This window comes from Taudactylus pleione, unplaced genomic scaffold (genome assembly GCF_031769625.1).
Source record: "Taudactylus pleione unplaced genomic scaffold, aTauple2 ptg000244l, whole genome shotgun sequence".
Taxonomy (NCBI): Eukaryota; Metazoa; Chordata; class Amphibia; order Anura; family Myobatrachidae; genus Taudactylus; species Taudactylus pleione.
Window position 1 is genome coordinate 12,825,004 of NW_028284646.1, and position 21,329 is coordinate 12,846,332.

The 21,329-nt window shown below is 46.8% G+C and overlaps 1 protein-coding gene across 1 annotated transcript in view; it reads right to left on the minus strand.

The window, feature by feature from the left end:
- Positions 1 to 21,329, minus strand: part of ECE2 (endothelin converting enzyme 2) — a 98,536-nt gene that overhangs the window by 24,502 nt on the left and 52,705 nt on the right. The window contains exon 5 of the mRNA XM_088479772.1: positions 20,994 to 21,118. Coding sequence (XP_088335898.1) covers positions 20,994 to 21,118 — 125 coding nt within the window. The remainder of the gene's footprint in view (positions 1 to 20,993; positions 21,119 to 21,329) is intronic.

The window sequence follows — 21,329 nt, forward strand, 5'->3', positions numbered from 1 at the left end:
ACTGACCTGATGGTCTGCTGGGGATGGGAGGACCCAAGGGTGTTAGGCTGTTGCACCTCTAAGTCCCAAGTCCGAGAATCGAGGAGCAGCGCTCATGAGCAGTGCCCTCTTCCCTTAAGTGCTTTACTTTCCCTTACTTATACTATCATCAACTCCATACTGCATACAGCCCTTGGTTTCTGCCGCCCTGCTACTTACTTGAGTATTATGGCCCTCATTCAGAGCCGGACGCTCTGAGCAGAGCGCACGCTCTGAATGAGGGCCGTCCTCCATAATTATGGAGCATCCTCCTGGACGCTCGTATAGCTGTGGGTCACCACCCACAGCCTATACGAGCGTGCAGGTTGATGGCCGCGATGGTCTTGACCATCGCGACCATCGCCACTGCGAGCCGGAGCCTGCGGTTGAGTTTCTCAACCGCAAGGCCCGGAGTGATTTTGGCTCTATCAGAGCCAAAATCACTCCCACTGACATCACTAGTGATGCCAGTGGGCCGGCTTCTGACGGTAGGCGTTCCCTTGGGAACGCCCCAGTCTGGGAGGCACGCCCCCGGCACGCCCACCAAAGGTGGCGTGCTGTCAATCAACATCGACAGCACGCCCCCTTTGATCAGACACAACGAGCGAAGGAAAGTCCTTCGCTCTTCGCGTCTGGCGCATGTGCACGACGGAGCTCCCGCCGTCGTGCGCATGCGCAGTGCACACCATCGACCCACTTGCGAGCGGACAGCCGCTTGCGAGTGGGTCTGAATCAGGGCCAATGACCGCTGTTGCAGCAATGTTTATAAACCATGTCCTTGTCATGCAATGTTTTGCACTGTAAGTCACTTTTTTTTGTCTTGCTCATTCTGTTTTCGTACTTTGTAAGGCGCTATGGACCCCTTGAGGCACCATATAAATAAAGCATAATAATAATAAAAGTGTTTCCAGAATGGTTCTTTTGAAGGTCGGCCAAAAACTCTGTCTACTGACACTAAGGGTGGCTCCCAACCTTCCGGAGCCAAATTGAGCAAGGAGATGGCATTAGATTCTAACGATAAAGCCCTGTTAAGCACAGACTAAATGGTACCAGACCTGAGAGAAGCTTAGTTCCCTGGCATCTGGCTGCAAGTGAACAGGGGGAGGGATAAGGGAATTAGCATGGATTGAGAAAGGAAACTAGAGGCTAAAGTACTCACCTCCAGACCTGTGTTAATATAGTATAAAACTTGTAACAGCTTATATAAGAGCTAATTGAGCCTATAAATGCAATTACTAATCTTGCTTGTTCCTGTGACGATGCTTGATCTCCTCTGACTAACAGATTAAACACTTTAATCCCCCGTGTTGAGCCCAGCATCCTGTATTAATGCTGTGTCAGCTATCCAGCTGTCCTGAACCAGAGCAGTCATAAATGACTCAGATGGATCAACCAGCAAAGTAGTGCTGCAGCAGCTACATATTGATGGTGAAGTAGACTGGAGATGGCAGCAAATATCCTCCTACAACTGAGGACACCAGTTGACCATCTATGGATGGCTTTACTTAGTGGCACCAGTAGAAATAATCAGAGAAGACTAGTTGTTAAAAATCACAGAAATGCAAAAAGTATAGTTCACATCCCACCACAGCCTCACAAAAGTGCATCTGTGCAGCAATGCCAAATAATAGCAACTATGTAACGAAATGTAGAGATGTGCACAGTTCCTCGTATTTTGGTAAAACCACTCTCAAGTGTTTTGGTTCAGTTTTGGATTTATTTAAAAATGTATAAAAACAGCTAAAATCATGTAACTTGGACCTGTATTTGTTCCTGTTTTATTATTAACATCAATAACATTAATTTCCAGTCATTTTTGACCAACTCACATAAGTGATCCAAGCCAGGACTCGGTTCGACTCAGAATCCCAAAGTTCAGGTGCGTTCAGTTTTCAACAAAACCGAACCATTCATCTCTAACAAAATGGGCTTACCATGCCACCCTGTCTTTGTGAGGGGTTTTAAAGTCTACCTTCAATTGTGCTGTCAACACCTGTCTCCCTAACCAGCACCTGGACCCACTGATTTCTCTGTGGTGTGTGTAGCTGTTGCAGAACCTATTTGCTAGTTACCCTGGCTGGATGCTCCTAACCATTTACTTTACATCAGGACAGAAGAGTAGTAGGCAAAGAGTTGATCTGGGACGCTGGGTTAAAGACATAAAAGCTGAAGGGATGGATTAGAGGATTAGCTCTTATATGTAGATCACAAGTCAGCAGGTATAGACAGCTTACAGGAAAAGAGCAGGGTATTTACTGGAGATGTAGTTGGCATCCTGATGGTCAGGATGCCAGCGGTTAAGGACCCAGTGCCAGAATCCCAACAGCAGTCCTGTCCTGACCACTGACATCCCAACGGTGAGCATTAGGGTTTGATTTAGAATTGGGGTTAGACACTAGGGGGACGGTTAGGGTTAGACTGCAGGAGGGGAGGGTTAGGCTGCAGGAGGGGAGGGTTAGGCTGTGGGGGCGGAAGATAGGGTTAGGCTGCGGGAAAGGTGGGTTAGGGTTAGGGGGAGGGTTATGGTAAGGTTTAGGTTTACTTACCTAATTCTGTCAGTATTCTGACTGTAGGCATCCCGGACGCGGGATCCCGTACCCAACCCATTTACAGAAAGTAGTGTTGTTGATAAAATATAGATCTTGAAAAAACTGCTGAATACAACTAAAAGTAATGATATACAGACTGACAGATGCACACAGATTGAATATACTTTGTATAGTGCCCATCCAGGCATCAAGAGAAGGCACTGCACTCCCAGGCCTGGCTGAAGAAAAGGCAGAAGGTCAGACCACCACCAGACAAGAGTGAGTCTGTCTTAGCTCAGGCTGGGAGAGGGGCGTGCAAAGGGCAGAGAGGGGTGCTACTGCCTGCTGGATCTGACTCACTGAGTCTGACTCTGAGAGGTGCTGCCTGGGGTGCTGATGGGCACAGGGCAGAGGGGTGCTGTGCTGCCTGCTGGATGGATCATCGTCTGACTGAGTCTGAGAGGTGCTGCTTGGGGTGCTGAGTGACTGTGCTGGCCTGGCTGTGCTGCTGGAACGGAGAGCCCATTGGTGGCCTGGAGCTGGGCATATATATATATATATATTTCCTTGAGGCTGATCTTTAACACAAATAAATAAATATATATGTATATATATTGTGCTGTGATTGGGGTAGGGGGTCCCTCTCCTGGGGTAGATGGACACCTCCTTGCACACAGCAGCCAGGAAACAACACCAGTCTAGGGTTTTCGTGCAAACTGGTCAGTACCAAGTTTTATTGTGCAATATAAATAATAAAATAAACAAAACATAAAAATAAATCCTAGCCCGTCTGGGCACTAACTACACAAATCACTCCCTCTCTCAAGGTGGCAAGGCCTACTGCCTCACCACAAAACTTAGGCACAAACACAGCACTTTCCAGTATATCAAAGTGTCTCTGAACAAACCTCACTGTCTGTTCACCCCAGGTGTATGAGACAATGAACCAAACCTTGATCCAGCTTATATGAACCATTCCAGGTACAACTACTAATCAGCCTGCTCTCAGACTGAACGGCCTGTGGATGGAGCCCTCCCTTCTCTTCTCACATCCACACCCCCAGGACCCATTATCCAGCTTTTACCAAAAGCCGACACTCTAATCTGTTTGGCACAACAAACTTTTCCTGGGGGTTTAAAACACATATGATAAGAATCTGGGACACACATATATATCATCCACAACTTCTCCAGTGCTTCTATCACATATCAGCCCCCCTTTGTTTCGACCTGTGGGGCGGAACAACTGCAGCCCCCAAACAAAGCATCTGCATTGGCCAGCTGGCTTCCTGGATTGTGTTCTACTGTAAACTTAAAGTTTTGCAATGCCAAGAACCACCTTGTTATTCTCCCTTTGCTGTCTTTATTCTCTGACATCCATTTCAAAGGGGCGTGGTCAGTGATCAGCCTGAATTTCCTTCCCATCAAGTAGTACCTGAGAGTTTCTAATGCCCACTTTATGGCCAATGCTTCTTTCTCGACCGTAGCATAGTTTCTCTCATGTACATTCAATTTTCTGCTTAAGTAAAAAATAGGATGTTCTTGACCTTCTTTGCTCTGGGACAGGATCGCTCCTATGCCAACATCTGATGCATCAGTTTGCACAACAAACTCCCTGTCAAAATCAGAGTCATCAGAACTGGTTGGGTACACAATGCAATTTTTAACCCCTGAAAAGCCTTCTCAGCTTCAGGACTCCATTTAACCATGACTTTCTGTTTGCCTTTGGTAAGGTCAGTCAGTGGGACTGCAATGGTGGAAAAATTGAGTATAAATCTCCTATAATACCCAGTGATGCCTAAGAAGGCTCTCAACCTTGCATTTTAAAACTAAATGACAATTTAGAAGAACAATAATATGATAATATTCACATCTAATTAAATAATATCAGCTGATTGTTAAACATATGACCGTCATTCCTCAATTAGAGGGACTCAATACAGTTGAATGCTTTTTATTGAATAATGCTTTTGATAAATGCAACATGGATCTATTGTTAGGTTCTGGTTTTGTTGTGGACCCGGGGTGGTAATAGGAGCAGACACTGAAGCATATTTAAAAGTAAACGTAGAGTTTTTAATGAGTGGCTTAACAGACATGAATGTGGCAAAACAGAAAGTCCGGGTTTAGCACTAAAGTGCACTTGGGAACTGTAGTGATGCAATGGGAAAAAGTCCAGGCAGTGACAACAGAAGGCAGTCCAGGATTCCAGGTTTTGTGAGGCTGAAATGAATTGCAGGCTTGAGTGAATTGCAGGCTGAAGAGAAAATGTCCAGAGGAAATGTAAGTGGAGGCAAGGTGCAGGGTAACAGCTGACACAGGTACTCAGGCAAGGGAGAGGCAATAGGAGGAGGCAGTGGAAGTCCAGCAGGGTAAGGAGCATGTTGGGTGAAGCAGGCTAGGCCGAGATCTAACAGACAGGCGGACAAGCTCAGGAACTCTCTCTCAGCTTACGCTGAGAAACACGTTGCACTGGCAATGAAAGGAAGCTCTGCACTCCCTTAAATACCCAGTGCCGCACTGTGACAGGCCAGAGAGAGCATGTGCCACACCAGGATAGGGCAACTAGGTCACATGTCCGGAGGCAAGATGGCGGCGCCCATGCCAGAACGGAACGGAAGCACCACCATGCCTAACCAGACCAGAGTGACAGTATGCCCGCACAGGACTACGCGCAGCCAATTCACCCCGCCAGACACCAGCATCACCGCCAGACACCCCTCGCCATAGCATCCTCACAGGTATTACCCGTCGTCCCCTATGCCGGGAAACCCTGGTCATGACATCTGTATATTAAATTGTTAAAATTAACCCTTACACGTAATTATTTTTATTTTAATGGGTCTTTTTTTAGACAAAAGAACGGATGCGCGATGGGCTCGTATGTAGCGCCATCGTTCGCGAACATCTTTATGTTCGAACAAGAACAACAATTTTTCTTTATGGATCCCAACATCTACAAAAATATACTTGTATATACCTGCTACATAGACGATCTTTTCCTAATTTGTATAGGTGAGAAGGACCATCTGATTAATGTTATTCATAAGATCAATCAAGATACCACACCTATTAAATTTACCTTTAACTGCAGTCCTGTATCCGTACATTTTTTGGATGTTTGTATTACCTTAAATCAAGGGAATATCATTACATCTGTATTAGGGGTGAGCGGGTTCGGATTTCTGAAATCCGAACCCCCCCGAGCCCCCCCGATCCGAGTCCGATCCGAATCAGGCTCGACTTTTCCCGCCTGACTCGGATCTGAAATCGAGGCAAAACGTCATCATCCCGCCTTCCGAGTCTCGCGGGTTTTGGATCCTATATAAGGTACCCACGTCGACGCCATTTTCTCACTCGGCTGTGGACAGTGAAGAGGGAGGGTGGGAGTTAGGGCTGTGTAGTGTAGTGTAGTGTAGTGCTGCTGTTGTCCACTACTTCAAAGTCCATAGGGGCTGGCTGTGTTGTGCTGTGCTGCTGTTGTTAATAGGGGCTGTGTCCACTACTTCAAAGTCCATAGGGGCTGGCTGGACTGTGTTGTGCAGTCAGTTCTCCATAGGGGCTGTGTCCACTCCAAAGTCCTGTGCAGTGTCCCAGTCCTAAAGAGGTGCTGTAGTGTTGTCCAGGGGGTGCTCTGTCCATCAGGGGTGCTCCCCCCAAGTGCTAAAAAAATAATATATTTTCTGTGTTTGTGAATTGTGTGCGCAGTAGCCGCACGTGCATCAACAAAGTAGTGCCAAGCGTGCGCCTGTGTCATAAGTAAAGGGCCGGCTGGCTTGACCGTTAAAGGGTGCTGTAACCCCCGAAAGTACACTCCAGTCCAAACCAAAAAAAAATTATTTTCTGTGTTTGTGAATTGTGTGCGCAGTAGCCGCACGTGCATCAACAAAGTAGTGCCAAGCGTGCGCCTGTGTCATAAGTAAAGGGCCGGCTGGCTTGACCGTTAAGGGTGCTGTAACCCCCGAAAGTACACTCCAGTCCAAACCAAAAAAAAAATTATTTTCTGTGTTTGTGTATTGTGTGCGCAGTAGCCGCACGTGCATCAACAAAGTAGTGCCAAGCGTGCGCCTGTGTCATAAGTAAAGGGCCGGCTGGCTTGACCGTTAAGGGTGCTGTAACCCCCGAAAGTACACTCCAGTCCAAACCAAAAAAAAAATTATTTTCTGTGTTTGTGAATTGTGTGCGCAGTAGCCGCACGTGCATCAACAAAGTAGTGCCAAGCGTGCGCCTGTGTCATAAGTAAAGGGCCGGCTGGCTTGACCGTTAAGGGTGCTGTAACCCCCGAAAGTACACTCCAGTCCAAACCAAAAAAAAAATTATTTTCTGTGTTTGTGAATTGTGTGCGCAGTAGCCGCACGTGCATCAACAAAGTAGTGCCAAGCGTGCGCCTGTGTCATAAGTAAAGGGCCGGCTGGCTTGACCATTAAGGGTGCTGTAACCCCCGAAAGTACACTCCAGTCCAAACCAAAAAAAAAATTATTTTCTGTGTTTGTGAATTGTGTGCGCAGTAGCCGCACGTGCATCAACAAAGTAGTGCCAAATGTGCGCCTGTGTCATAAGTAAAGGGCCGGCTGGCTTGACCGTTAAAGGGTGCTGTAACCCCCAAAGTACACTCCAGTCCAAACCAAAAAAAAAATTATTTTCTGTGTTTGTGAATTGTGTGCGCAGTAGCCGCATGTGCATCAACAAAGTAGTGCCAAGCGTGCGCCTGTGTCATAAGTAAAGGGCCAGCTGGCTTGACCGTTAAAGGGTGCTGTAACCCCCAAAGTACACTCCAGTCCAAACCCCCAAAAAAATTATTTTCTGTGTTTGTGAATTGTGTGCGCAGTAGCCGCACGTGCATCAACAAAGTAGTGCCAAGCGTGCGCCTGTGTCATAAGTAAAGGGCCGGCTGGCTTGACCGTTAAAGGGTGCTGTAACCCCCGAAAGTACACTCCAGTCCAAACCAAAAAAAAAATTATTTTCTGTGTTTGTGAATTGTGTGCGCAGTAGCCGCACGTGCATCAACAAAGTAGTGCCAAGCGTGCGCCTGTGTCATAAGTAAAGGGCCGGCTGGCTTGACCGTTAAAGGGTGCTGTAACCCCCAAAGTACACTCCAGTCCAAACCGAAAAAAAATTATTTTCTGTGTTTGTGAATTGTGTGCGCAGTAGCCGCACGTGCATCAACAAAGTAGTGCCAAGTGTGCGCCTGTGTCATAAGTAAAGGGCCGGCTGGCTTGACCGTTAAAGGGTGCTGTAACCCCCGAAAGTACACTCCAGTCCAAACCAAAAAAAAAATTATTTTCTGTGTTTGTGAATTGTGTGCGCAGTAGCCGCACGTGCATCAACAAAGTAGTGCCAAGCGTGCGCCTGTGTCATAAGTAAAGGGCCGGCTGGCTTGACCGTTAAAGGGTTCTGTAACCCCCAAAGTACACTCCAAACCAAAAAAATATATATTTTCTGTGTTTGTGACTTGTGTGCACTGTGGCTGCACGTGCATCAACAAAGGAGCAGCGCCAAGCGTGCGCCTGTGTCCCATAAGTAAAGAGCCGGCTGGCTCATTTCTTAAAGGGTGGTGTAACCCACAAAGTGCACTACTCTCCAGCAAAAATAAAAAAATATTTTCTGTGTTTGTGTGCGCTTTAGCCGCACGTATATATATCAATATAACATAAATGGAGGACCAAACTTTCTCTGATAAAAATAAAATAGGGAAAGATCAAGAACCACTTCCTACTAGTGCTGTTGCTGCTGCTGGGAGTTGTTCATCATCCCAGAGAGGAAGTAGGAACATCACTACTTTTACTAAACAATTGACCCTCCAACAGTCCCTAGCGATGAGGATGAAGTACGACAGCAGTCATCCTGAAGCAAAACGTATAACTGAGGCCTTGACTGCTATGTTGGTGTTAGACGTGCGTCCGGTATCCGACATTAGTGCAGTGGGATTTAGACAATTGATGGAGGTAGTGTGTCCTCGGTTCCAAATCCCGTCTAGATTCCACCTGCATCCTCAAAGCAGCAGCGACAAGCGTGCGTCTGTCTGTTAAAGGGTGGTGACACCCTCAAAGTGTGCTACACAAACAATTAAAATATTGTTCTTTTTTTTTCTGTCTTTGTGAAATGTGTGGGCTGTAGCCGCACCTGCATCCTTAAAGCAGCAGCGACAAGCGTGCGTCTGTCTGTTAAAGGGTGGTGACACCCTCAAAGTGTTCTACACAAACAATTAAAATATTGTTCTTTTTTTTCGGTCTTTGTGAAATGTGTGGGCTGTAGCCGCACCTGCATCCTTAAAGCAGCAGCGACAAGCGTGCGTCTGTCTGTTAAAGGGTGTTGTAACTCTCAAAGTGCTCCAAAAAATCAAAAAAATTTTTTTAATGTGTTTGTGACTTGTGTGCGATGTAGCCACACTTGCATCCTCAAAGCAGCAGCGACAAGCGTGCGTCTGTCTGTTAAAGGGTGGTGACACCCTCAAAGTGTGCTACACAAACAATTAAAATATTGTTATTTTTTCTGTCTTTGTGAATTGTGTGGGCTGTAGCCGCACCTGCATCCTTAAAGCAGCAGCGACAAGCATGCGTCTGTCTGTTAAAGGGTGGTGACACCCTCAAAGTGTTCTACACAAACAATTAAAATATTGTTCTTTTTTTTCGGTCTTTGTGAAATGTGTGGGCTGTAGCCGCACCTGCATCCTTAAAGCAGCAGCGACAAGCGTGCGTCTGTCTGTTAAAGGGTGGTGACACCCTCAAAGTGTGCTACACAAACAATAAAAATATTCTTCTTTTTTCTGTCTTTGTGAATTGTGTGGGCTGTAGCCGCACCTGCATCCTTAAAGCAGCAGCGACAAGCGTGCGTCTGTCTGTTAAAGGGTGGTGACACCCTCAAAGTGTGCTACACAAACAATTAAAATATTGTTCTTTTTTTTTCGGTCTTTGTGAAATGTGTGGGCTGTAGCCGCACCTGCATCCTTAAAGCAGCAGCGACAAGCGTGCGTCTGTCTGTTAAAGGGTGGTGACACCCTCAAAGTGTGCTACACAAAGAATAAAAATATTCTTCTTCTTTTTTCTGTCTTTGTGAATTGTGTGGGCTGTAGCCGCACTTGCATCCTCAAAGCAGCAGCGACAAGCGTGCGACTGTCTGTTAGAGGGTGGTGTAACCCTCAAAGTGTGCTCCACAAACAATAAAAATATTCTTTTTTTTTTTCTGTCTTTGTGAATTGTGTGGGCTGTAGCCGCACTTGAATCCTCAAAGCAGCAGCGACAAGCGTGCGTCTGTCTGTTAAAGGATTACATCGGTGACAGCATCCAAGTAGGCATGTCAGACAGTCCGTACCTGTACTGGCAGGAAAAAGAAGCAATTTGGAGGTCCCTGTACAAACTGGCTCTATTTTACCTGAGTTGCCCCCCCTCCAGTGTGTACTCCGAAAGAGTGTTTAGTGCAGCCGGGAACCTTGTTAGCGAAAGGCGTAGGAGGTTGCTTCCACAAAATGTGGAGAAGATGATGTTCATAAAATGAATGATCAACTCTTCCAGGGAGACCAGCCTCCAGAACGTACAGAGGGACCTGTGGTTCCAGCAGGGACGAATTAATACTCTGTGAGGATGAGGATGTACATAACACTGAAGAGGGTGAGGAATCTGTGGATGAGGAGGATGAGGACGACTTCTTGCCTCCGTAGAGCCAGTTTGTGCAGGGACAGATTAATTGCCAGCTTGTTTTGTGGGGGCCCAAACGAACCAATCATTTCAGCCACAGTTGTGTGGCAGACCCTGGCGCTGAAATGATTGGTTTGTTAAAGTGTGCATGTCCTGTTTATACAACATAAGGGTGGGTGGGAGGGCCCAAGGACAATTCCATCTTGCACCTCTTTTTTTTCTTTGCATTATGTACAGTTTGGGGCCTAGTTTTTCAATGCCATCCTGTCTGCCACTGCAGTTTCACGCCTAGATGGGTCACGTGTTTGTGCCGCCCACTCGTGTCGCTTAGCATAGTCATCCAGCTACCTCGGTGCAACCTTTTGGACATAAAAACACTATTGTGAGGTGTGAGGTATTCAGAATAGACTGGAAATGAGTGGAAATTAAGGTTATTGAGGTTAATAATAGCATAGGAGCAGAAAAACCTACAAATTCTGTGATTTTAGCTGTTTTTATGCTTTTTTTAAAAAAAATACAGATCCAAAACACAAAACCCAGAACCCAAAACACGGAAGGGTGGTTTTGGCAAAACCAATCCAGATCCAAAACACGAAGAAAGATCCAGATCCAAAACCAAAACACAAAACACGAAAAGTGGCCGGTGCACACCCCTAATCTGTATATACAAAGGATACGGATAGAAATACACTCCTGGTTTCCAACAGCTTTCACCCGCCAGCACTTAAAAACGGCCTGGCCAAATCCCACATGATGAGGGTGGCTCGCATAACCAACACTCCCACACAGGTTGAAATGGAGATTGACAAAATTGTACAAAAGTTCCTTCATAGAGGATATAACAGCCATACACTTTTGAAACATAAACAGGATGTCTTAAATATGCCAAGGGAATAATTGTTGCATCCTAAACCCAAATCCGCTGTCAGTAATAAAATTCCATTTGTAACAGAATATACCCTTACAAGTTCTGTCATCTCTAAAGCGGCTAAGGCATTGTGGCCTATAGTGCGCACAGACAAAGAACTTTCTTCTTTGTCTAATATGTCCCCCTTAATCAGCTGTAAGCGGGGTAGAAACTTGAAGAATATTCTCATGAAAGCGGACATCACTCCACATGTTCAAACACAAAGTGGAACTATTTATAAAAAAACTGGATGCTATCGCTGTACAACATGTGTAACATGCAGTTATATGGTACCTTGTACATATTTTTGCCATCCGCATACCGGGAAAAAATATTACATCAAACATGCTTTAACTTGCACGACTAAGTATGTGTTATATTTACTTTCATGCCCTTGTGGTCTCAATTATGTGGGTCAAATAACTAGAATGTTCAAAGAGTGAATGGTTACCCACCGTTCATCCATCAAATTGGCATTACAGGGTAGGGACTCAGACCAACCAGTAGCACGTCATTTTAAGGCAGCTGGCCATCAACTCACAAGCCTTCGCTATAAGATCATTGACCACATAGCCCCTTTAATACTAGGGGGTGATCGGGCAAAATTACTCCTGCGGTTGGAAACTAAATGGATTTCTTTATTGGACACTGTATACCCAAGGGGATTGAACAAGAAAATCTCTTGGTCAGCATGCGGATAAGGACATTGAACATCTGTCTATGAGTCTGGATAGTTCTTGCATATGATATTTTTCTCTATTGTGATTTCATTTTACATATGTGGTAGTCATAGTGCTGTTCATTTCAAGTTTAATACTTTCATTGTGTGCCTTAATAGCCACATTATTATTTATTAATTGATTAGCCTGTATTGACTTTTTTCTTTTTTACTGTTCCATGTATTATTCAGATATATATATTTTTTATCTTTGCAGTTTATGCATTTGTCAGTTCACTATATCATTTTTTATTTTTTCACTTATATTGAATTTCATTATAGATTCGGCTTTATACATTATATTTATTATTGTACTATTTTCTTTATCCAGCACCACCCTCCGTGCGGCGGATGCGTCGCAAGCCGCTTCAGTGTTATGGATGGTTTCCATGGAGCTCTGTTGCTTGGTGCCCGAAGCCACACCCCCTATTTTCTTCTCCTGTGTGACGCCGTTTGGTGACGTCACCCGGCAGGCGACTTCTGAAGCACGGAGGTGGGTGGATGCACACGAGACCTCATTTGTTAATACTCTAGATTTAAGGTAAGCACTTGCACTTTTCTTGTTTGTCACACCCTGATGAAAAGGTCGTAGGGGCCTTGAAACATCGGCTTATGTTTGATTAAACACCTATCTTGGATTTACTAAGACCGGACGAGTGCCGCCTGCTTCTTGTATATGGGAGCGTTAGACATGCTGTATATATCATATATATTATGTATATATATCGGGAATTACTCTGGGACCCCTGCAGCACCCCACATAATGACTAATAAAGCAATTGGAAGTCTTCAATTAGCTTAATTAGTCAGTGATTACTCCACTCTACTTTCCAAAGCGCTGTCTTCTTCATCCAGGCTGTCGGGACCCAGTCTTCTGCAGCAGCATGTGTGATAAGTGTGTGTAAGTATGTGTGAGCAGGGCTGCCATCAGAAATTTTGGGTCCGGGACTAACAAAAGAGACAGCAGCTCTGTCCACCAGCTTTCTCTCCCTTTCTCAATTATGTACCCACTTTCTCTCACTGTGAACCTGGCTGTGTATCTATAAGTAATACAGATGGGTCAACTCACTCTATCCAATTCTCTTCCCTCTACAATCCCCCTCTCCAGCCCTAGCCAGGCAGTCTCCACTCCCCGCATCCACATGACTTGCTGGCTTCTGCTGCAAGCCTGTAAGTCTCATGACTTACCTTTTTGAAGGAGGCTCCTTCTTCTCCCCAGCTGGCTGTTGCAGCTCCTCACTTTCCAGACCCCAAAAAACCCAACTTTATTGAACAAGTCGGTGGGTTGGGCGGGAGGAGCGGCGGGCCTCCTTGTTCCCTGTCAATCAATCAGTTATTGCGCAAGTAGTCAGCGCGGCCCTCCAGTTGGAGCTGGCTCCCCTTTCACTTAAGAGGGTAGGAGCGGAAAGGCCCCTTCCTTTCTGCTGAATGTCCGGGCCCGCCTCTATAGTCCCGGCAGTCCTCCCCTGATGGTGGCCCTGTGTGTGATTGTGTGTGTGAATATCTGTGTGACCCCCATGTATGTGAGCCCCCCTGGAGGCAGCAGCAGGGAGAACTACATCTCCCAGCAGCCACCTCCCCTCCTGGCAGCCCCCTGGCCTCCCAGCAGCCCCCTCGACTCCCAGCATTCCCCTTCCCAGTGCAAAGATGGAAGGGAGATGACTGGGGGCAGTGGAGACAGCCGGACGGGTAAGTATTTTTTTTTTCTCGCACCACAGGGTTTTCAGTGATAAAATTGAATCGGGCTTGCGATGAGACCCTTGTGGTAGGGTCTCGTTGCTGCAAGCCCCAGAGAGATTTCGGCTCTAACAGAGCTGAAATCTCTCCCACTGACATCACTTGTGATGACAGTGGGGCCTCCCCCAAACGGAGGTGTTCTCATGAGAACGCCTCCGTCTGGGCAGCCACCCCCCCCCGGCCCACCCACCAAAGGGGGCGTGCTTTCACTCACTCAACATCGACAGTACGCCCCCTTTGGTACGAGACCCGGAGCGACGGATTGCCCGACGCCATCCGGGTCTCGCGCATGCGCACGACGGAGCCGGCTCCGTCGGGCGCATGCGCTCTGGGCCACCATCGACCCGGTTGCGAGCGCTCAGCGCTTGTGACTGGGTCTGAATCAGGCCCAGAGTCCACGTGATTTTTTGAGGTGAAAACCTCACTCCTAATTGAATATGCCCCTATGTATCTGTCCTAATGATCAGAAGCAATAGAGACATTACATATGCACACCCACAACTATTGGAAAATCTCTCTACAAGCCGGTCATCAGAACGTACACACTGTAAAATGTGCACAGTACCATGATCCAATCATGCGATGAGACCAATTTATCTGTGGTAAATGGAGAATGTACTAGCATACACATTATACAATTCTCTGGCCGATCATAAAATTCTCAGCTGACATAGGGCCTGATTCACTGCGGATCGGTACTTGCGATTACGCGCGCAGCCCTGCTGCGAAAATATGCTAATGAATGCTATCGCCAGGGCCGCAACTACGGAGGGGCTGCAGGTGCACGTGCACCGGGTGCCGGATTATTCAGGCACCGCTGTCCGGCAGGGGCGGGCGGCATGAGAGGTCACCCCTGTGGCCACCAAACCTACTGTACACCGCCCCGCACTTAATCCAGGATAGTCGCACTTACACTGGGATACTCGGCGGTCACCTGTCCCGTGGCCACCAAACCTGCTTTGCACTGCCGCACACTTAAACTTGATACTCTGCGGCTCAGCTGTTCCTTGTACTATGTAGCAGCCGCCGAGGAACAACTACACAGTCAGTCTCGTGAGATGATGATGTCATCATCCTGCGAGACAATAACCGTGAGCTAGGGGGCGGGGCCTTTTCACTGTCTAGCCAAGTGTCAAGTGACAGTGTAAGTGTGCCTCATATCTGCCCAGCAGCCCTCTACATACCCAATTATAACACCCCACGTTAACTTATTAATGTAACTATATATTACCTATATCTATATAAATTATATATATATGTATACATAGATATATATGTATATGTATATATATATAAATATATATTAGGGGTGAGCGGGTTCGGATTTCTGAAATCCGAACCCCCCCGAACCCCCCGATCCGAGGCCGATCCGAGTCAGGCTCGACTTTTCCCGCCTGACTCGGATCTGAAATCGAGGCAAAACGACATCATCCCGCCTTCCGGGTCTCGCGGGTTTTGGATCCTATATAAGGTACCCGCGTCGGCACCATTTTCTCACTCGGCTGTGGACAGTGAAGAGGGAGGGTGGGAGTTAGGGCTGGCTGGGCTGTGTAGTGTAGTGTAGTGCAGAGTAGTGTTGTGCTGTGCTGTGCTGCGCTGTGCTGCTGTTGTCCACTACTTCAAAGTCCATAGGGGCTGGCTGTGTTGTGCTATGCTGCTGTTGTTAATAGGGGCTGTGTCCACTACTTCAAAGTCCATAGGGGCTGGCTGGACTGTGTTGTGCAGTCAGTTCTCCATAGGGGCTGTGTCCACTCCAAAGTCCTGTGCAGTGTCCCAGTCCTAAAGGGGTGCTGTAGTGTTGTCCAGGGGGTGCTCTGTCTATCAGGGGTGCTCCCCCCAAGTGCTAAAAAAATAATATTTTTTCTGTGTTTGTGAATTGTGTGCACAGTAGCCGCACGTGCATCAACAAAGTAGTGCCAAGCGTGCGCCTGTGTCATAAGTAAAGGGCCGGCTGGCTTGACCGTTAAAGGGTGCTGTAACCCCCAAAGTACACTCCAAACCAAATAACAAAATATTTTTTCTGTGTTTGTGAATTGTGTGCGCAGTAGCCGCACGTGCATCAACAAAGTAGTGCCAAGCGTGCGCCTGTGTCATATGTAAAGGGCCGGCTGGCTTGACCGTTAAAGGGTGCTGTAACCCCCAAAGTACACTCTAAACCAAATAGCAAAATATTTTCTGTGTTTGTGAATTGTGTGCGCAGTAGCCGCACGTGCATCAACAAAGTAGTGCCAAGCGTGCGCCTGTGTCATAAGTAAAGGGCCGGCTGGCTTGACCGTTAAAGGGTGCTGTAACCCCCAAAGTACACTCCAGTCCAAACCCAAAAAAAAAATATTTTCTGTGTTTGTGAAATGTGTGCGCAGTAGCCGCACGTGCATCAACAAAGTAGTGCCAAGCGTGCGCCTGTGTCATAAGTAAAGGGCCGGCTGGCTTGACCGTTAAAGGGTGCTGTAACCCTCAAAGTACACTCCAAACCAAATAACAAAATATTTTTTCTGTGTTTGTGAATTGTGTGCGCAGTAGCCGCACGTGCATCAACAAAGTAGTGCCAAGCGTGCGCCTGTGTCATAAGTAAAGGGCCGGCTGGCTTGACCGTTAAAGGGTGCTGTAACCCCCAAAGTACACTCCAGTCCAAACCAAAAAAAATAATATTTTCTGTGTTTGTGAATTGTGTGCACTCTGGCTGCATGTGCATCAACAAAGGAGCAGCGACAAGCGTGCGTCTGTCTGTTAAAGGGTGGTGTAACCCTCAAAGTGTGCTCCACAAACAATAAAAATATTCTTCTTTTTTTTTCTGTCTTTGTGAAATGTGTGGGCTGTAGCCGCACCCGCATCCTTAAAGCAGCAGCGACAAGCGTGCGTCTGTCTGTTAAAGGGTGGTGTAACCCTCAAAGTGCGCTCCACAAACAATTAAAAAATTCTTATTTTTTTTTCTGTCTTTGTGAAATGTGTGGGCTGTAGCCGCACCTGCATCCTTAAAGCAGCAGCGACAAGCGTGCGTCTGTCTGTTAAAGGGTGGTGACACCCTCAAAGTGCGCTCCACAAACAATAAAAATATTCTTCTTTTTTTTTCTGTCTTTGTGAAATGTGTGGGCTGTAGCCACACCTGCATCCTTAAAGCAGCAGCGACAAGCGTGCATCTGTCTGTTAAAGGATTACATCGGTGACAGCATCCAAGTAGGCATGTCAGACAGTCCGTACCTGTACTGGCAGGAAAAAGAAGCAATTTGGAGGTCCCTGTACAAACTGGCTCTATTTTACCTGCGTTGCCCCCCCTTCAGTGTGTACTCCGAAAGAGTGTTTAGTGCAGCCGGGAACCTTGTCAGCAAAAGGCGTAGGAGGTTGATGTTCATAAAATGAATTATCAACTCTTCCAGGGAGACCAGCCTCCAGAACGTACAGAGGGACCTGTGGTTGTGGATTCCAGCGGGGACGAATTAATACTCTGTGAGGATGAGGATGTACACAACACTGAAGAGGATGAGGAATCGGAGGATGAGGACGACATCTTGCCTCCGTAGAGCCAGTTTGTGCAGGGACAGATTAATTGCCAGCTTGTTTTGTGGGGGCCCAAACGAACCAATCATTTCAGCCACAGTCGTGTGGCAGACCCTGGCGCTGAAATGTTTGGTTTGTTAAAGTGTGCATGTCCTGTTTATACAACATAAGGGTGGGTGGGAAGACAATTCCATCTTGCACCTCTTTTTTTTCTTTGAATTATGTACTGTTTGGGGCCTAGTTTTTCAAACTGCCATCCTGTCTGCCACTGCAGTGTCACTCCTAGATGGACCACGTGTTTGTGCCGCCCACTCGTATCTCTTAGCATAGTCATCCAGCTACCTCGGTGCAACCTTTTGGATATAAAAACACTATTGTGAGGTGTGAGGTGTTCAGAATAGACTGGAAATGAGTGGAAATTAAGGTTATTGAGGTTAATAATAGCATAGGAGCAGAAAAACACACAAATTCTGTGATTTTAGCTGTTTTTATGCTTTTTTAAAAAAAAATACAGATCCAAAACACAAAACCCAGAACCCAAAACACGGAAGGGTGGTTTTGGCAAACAAATCCAGATCCAAAACACGAAGAAAGATCCAGATCCAAAACCAAAACACAAAACACGAAAAGTGGCCGGTGCACACCCCTAATATATATATATATATATATATATATATATATGGTTTAAGAAAACTTAATTAATATTTTTAAGGGATGTATATTAAATTTATGTCAGAAAAGGCCATTTTATGATGGGCAGGGGGGGGCGCCATATTACTGTCTTGCCCCTGGTGCCAAAAATCCTAGTTTCAGCCCTACTATCGCAATGCTGTCGCACAGCCAGCATAGAGACGCCCACTGCCGCCCACTATCTCACATCCGTAATACCTTGCAGTCCTGCGTATACATCGGTAACATCGAGTAACATCGGCCCCTCACGCAGAATTACAGCAGGTCTGGCCTTACTCAGAAATTGCTAACCTTGTTGTACACAGTAAGTACGCTGTTGCAGTGAATAATTTATGCACACCCATGCAACGGCATTCAAACGGACAGGCACACCTGCGTTTCGCCGACCACCCCCATCATCACCCCAAAATGCTCACTGCCTGTCAATCACTCTGCGATTACTCTCTGTGGTCTGTGCAATCGCAGTGCGATTGCAGTGATGCCTTCGTGCACACTGCGACGCATACGCATGCGCTGTAAGCAACAATCGCCCATCTGCGTACCATTTAGCAGTTGTGCTCCCTGCTGAATCAGGCCCATAGTGTGTACCCAGCCTTACTCTTATTGAATTTACTAAATTACCTTATAACATTGACCAATGGACATGTAGGGTTTAACTATGGAACTACGGATAAGCCTGGAATTCACCACTTAAAGCTGACTGACCTCATATTATTCAGCACTTCTATTATACATTTTACAGTACTTATAGCAATGCCATACATATAGATTGCTCATCTTATCACCTCTAATTCCCTATATGTCCTTGTACAGTTTTTCCTGCTACCCATGGATACTGGTATGTCCTTAGGTTTGCCACCTTCTCTGGAGTAAAAAACTGAGCCACCTATATTTTTTGTTTCTGCTCTATTAATAACATTAACACCAAGTTCAATATTTACGAGACAGCCCCATATGTCCTGCAATAGATGTCTTCTGATGACAATTTCCTGCTTGCTGACAATTTCTCTGACTTCTCCTTCCTGATGATCTACCACATATAAGAGCCCCTCTCATTATTCTGGCAGTGGCGTAACTAGGGCAGGGCCGCCGGAGCTTGTGCCCTGGGCGCTGTGGGACCGGCAGTACGGGGCGCCACCGGCCACGGTACTGGCCCATCCTAGTTAGTCAGTGTAATGCAGACCGCATTGAGTGCGGTCAGCACTACACGTTTACTCAGGACCGGCATCAGGCTTTGATGCGCCCAGCGCCGTCCTGTGCTGCACAGCCGCGCTCCTTCCCTCCCCCTGAGCGCTTACCCATTAGCGCCAGACGAAGGGTGGGAGGCGGGTTTTTCCAGTGCAGCCAGCAATGGCGAGCTCAGCCTGTGATTAGAGCCGCCAGTGCATTTACATACATATCGCCGCCGTAGCGGCGGAGATGTGTGTGTTTCAGCAGTCAATGTGTCAGACAGACTCTGATTGGCTGCTGCTGCACCCACAGCAAGAGCTCCGCCTTCCAGCTCCTGCAGTGGGTAATGGGAGAGACGTCATGACGTCTCTCCCATAATGCAGAGCACGCCAGCCCAGGAGGACTGAGGTGTGAACAACGGCGGGAACAGGAGCCGGAGCGTGGATTCACGTAAGTGGGTTGTTTTCTTTTTTTTACTCGTCGTGTGTTTGTCTGCACTACTAGGGGCACTGCATCAGTGGGGGGACCTCTACTGGGGGGGAATACTACTGGGGGCACTGCATCATGGGGGACTACTACTGGGGGCACTGCATCAGGGTGGGGCCTCTACTGGGGACTACTACTGGGGGCACTGCATCGGGGGGGACCTCTACTGGGGGCACTACTGGGGGGGAACTACTACTGGGGGCACTATATAAGGGCCTTTCTACTGGGGGCACAAGGGGCAGTGCACTGGGGGGACCACTACTGGGGGCACTGTATAAGGGGCACTGGATAGGGGGATCACAACTGGATGCCTACATAAGGGGGACCCCTACTGTGGGCACTGTATACGGGGCACTGCATAGGGGGGACCACTGCATGGGCACCGCATAAGGGGGATCACTACTGGGGACGTGCATAAGGGGGACCACTACTGGGGGTACTGTATAAGGGGCACTACTGGGGGCCTGCATTAGAGGGACCACTACTGGGGGCACTGCATAGGGGGGACTGTATAAGGGGCACTACTGGGGGCCTGCACAAGGGGGACCACTACTGGGGGCACTGCATAGGGGGGACTGTATAACGGGCACTGCATTAAGGTGCATATGGAATGGAAAGGAATGTTCAGAGTGACGAGAAAGGGGTGTGTGTCATGTTGACACGCCCCATTTTTAAGTGGCCATGCCCCTTGTAACCACACCCATGGGGGGGCTCCATTTTTTTATTTGCCCTAGGCTCCAAATACCCTAGTTACGCCACTGTATTCTGGTCTTCTATGTTTACCTTCTCTGTTACATTTAATTGAGATTCTTGACTATAGGCAAGCACTGGAGGTGGGCAGGGGTGATGAGGGATGGCATATCCACGCCTCCTTTGGCATGCATCAATCACAGAGGACCACGGTATTCCGGCCAGGTTAAGCCCTCTAAGAATTGGGACCTGAAAGTTCTCTTGGTGTCACTGAAGTGGAGAGGAATTACAACTTGCAGGAAGCCCACCTATGACAAGACTATACTACTTTGGGGACCCTTTTGGCTCTCTTTCAGGTCTTGGGGCCTTCTGCTTGCCAACCAGACCATCCAGTACCACTTTTGTGGAAATTTAATTACTAGTTAAAAATATATAAAAATAATGTGTTAAAGTTATTTCTGGAGAAAATATTTTTTTTCTCATTTGAATATTAAATCTTTTTATTTTAGTTTTGCAGAACCTCTGCTATCACCATCCTGAAGGTGCATACACGGGACAATTTTTATGAACGATATGGACGATAACGATATCATTCAACGATATATCGCTCATATCGTTCAGTTTGTATGCAGTGAACAACCAACGATGCACGCTCCCGCTGGATGATATATTTTGTCGTCCGTACATGCAGGCAGTACATGAACCAATACCATCCTTCTTAAATAGTCTTCTATTGACAGATGTACTATAGCAGGGAAACACTGTCTGGCCAGCTAGGGGGAGTGCCTTGAATATAAAGATTAATATTAATATAATATTTTTGTCACTATTTTAGATAGTTCCCTTTATTTTTTATATATCTGGATTCAGCAGAAAGTGTCATGTTTTCCTACTTCAAATTGTTCAAATATATGTGTCACCTTCTTTATCAGATCGGTGAGGGGTTTCTCTCTCAGCTCCTCAATTTTCTGTTCCCTCAGACAGGAGAGGTAAAAACGCTGTGTCTTCATCTCCGCTTCACTGCTGGAGTTAAATGTAGCATTCTCTGCATTGGGAACAGGAAAAGGTTATGTATCAGGCAAAATATATTACTGACATACCCAGGGGTGCCACAATGTTTTTTAGGTTGGCCAGCTATAATTTTATTTTAGTTCCCCTCAATTGCCCTCCAAGTGACAGCTAGAGTAACCCACCACACCACCTACCTGATCACAGAGATTAGTAAGCCTGAGGGGTCTTTGCTTTTGATGATTTGG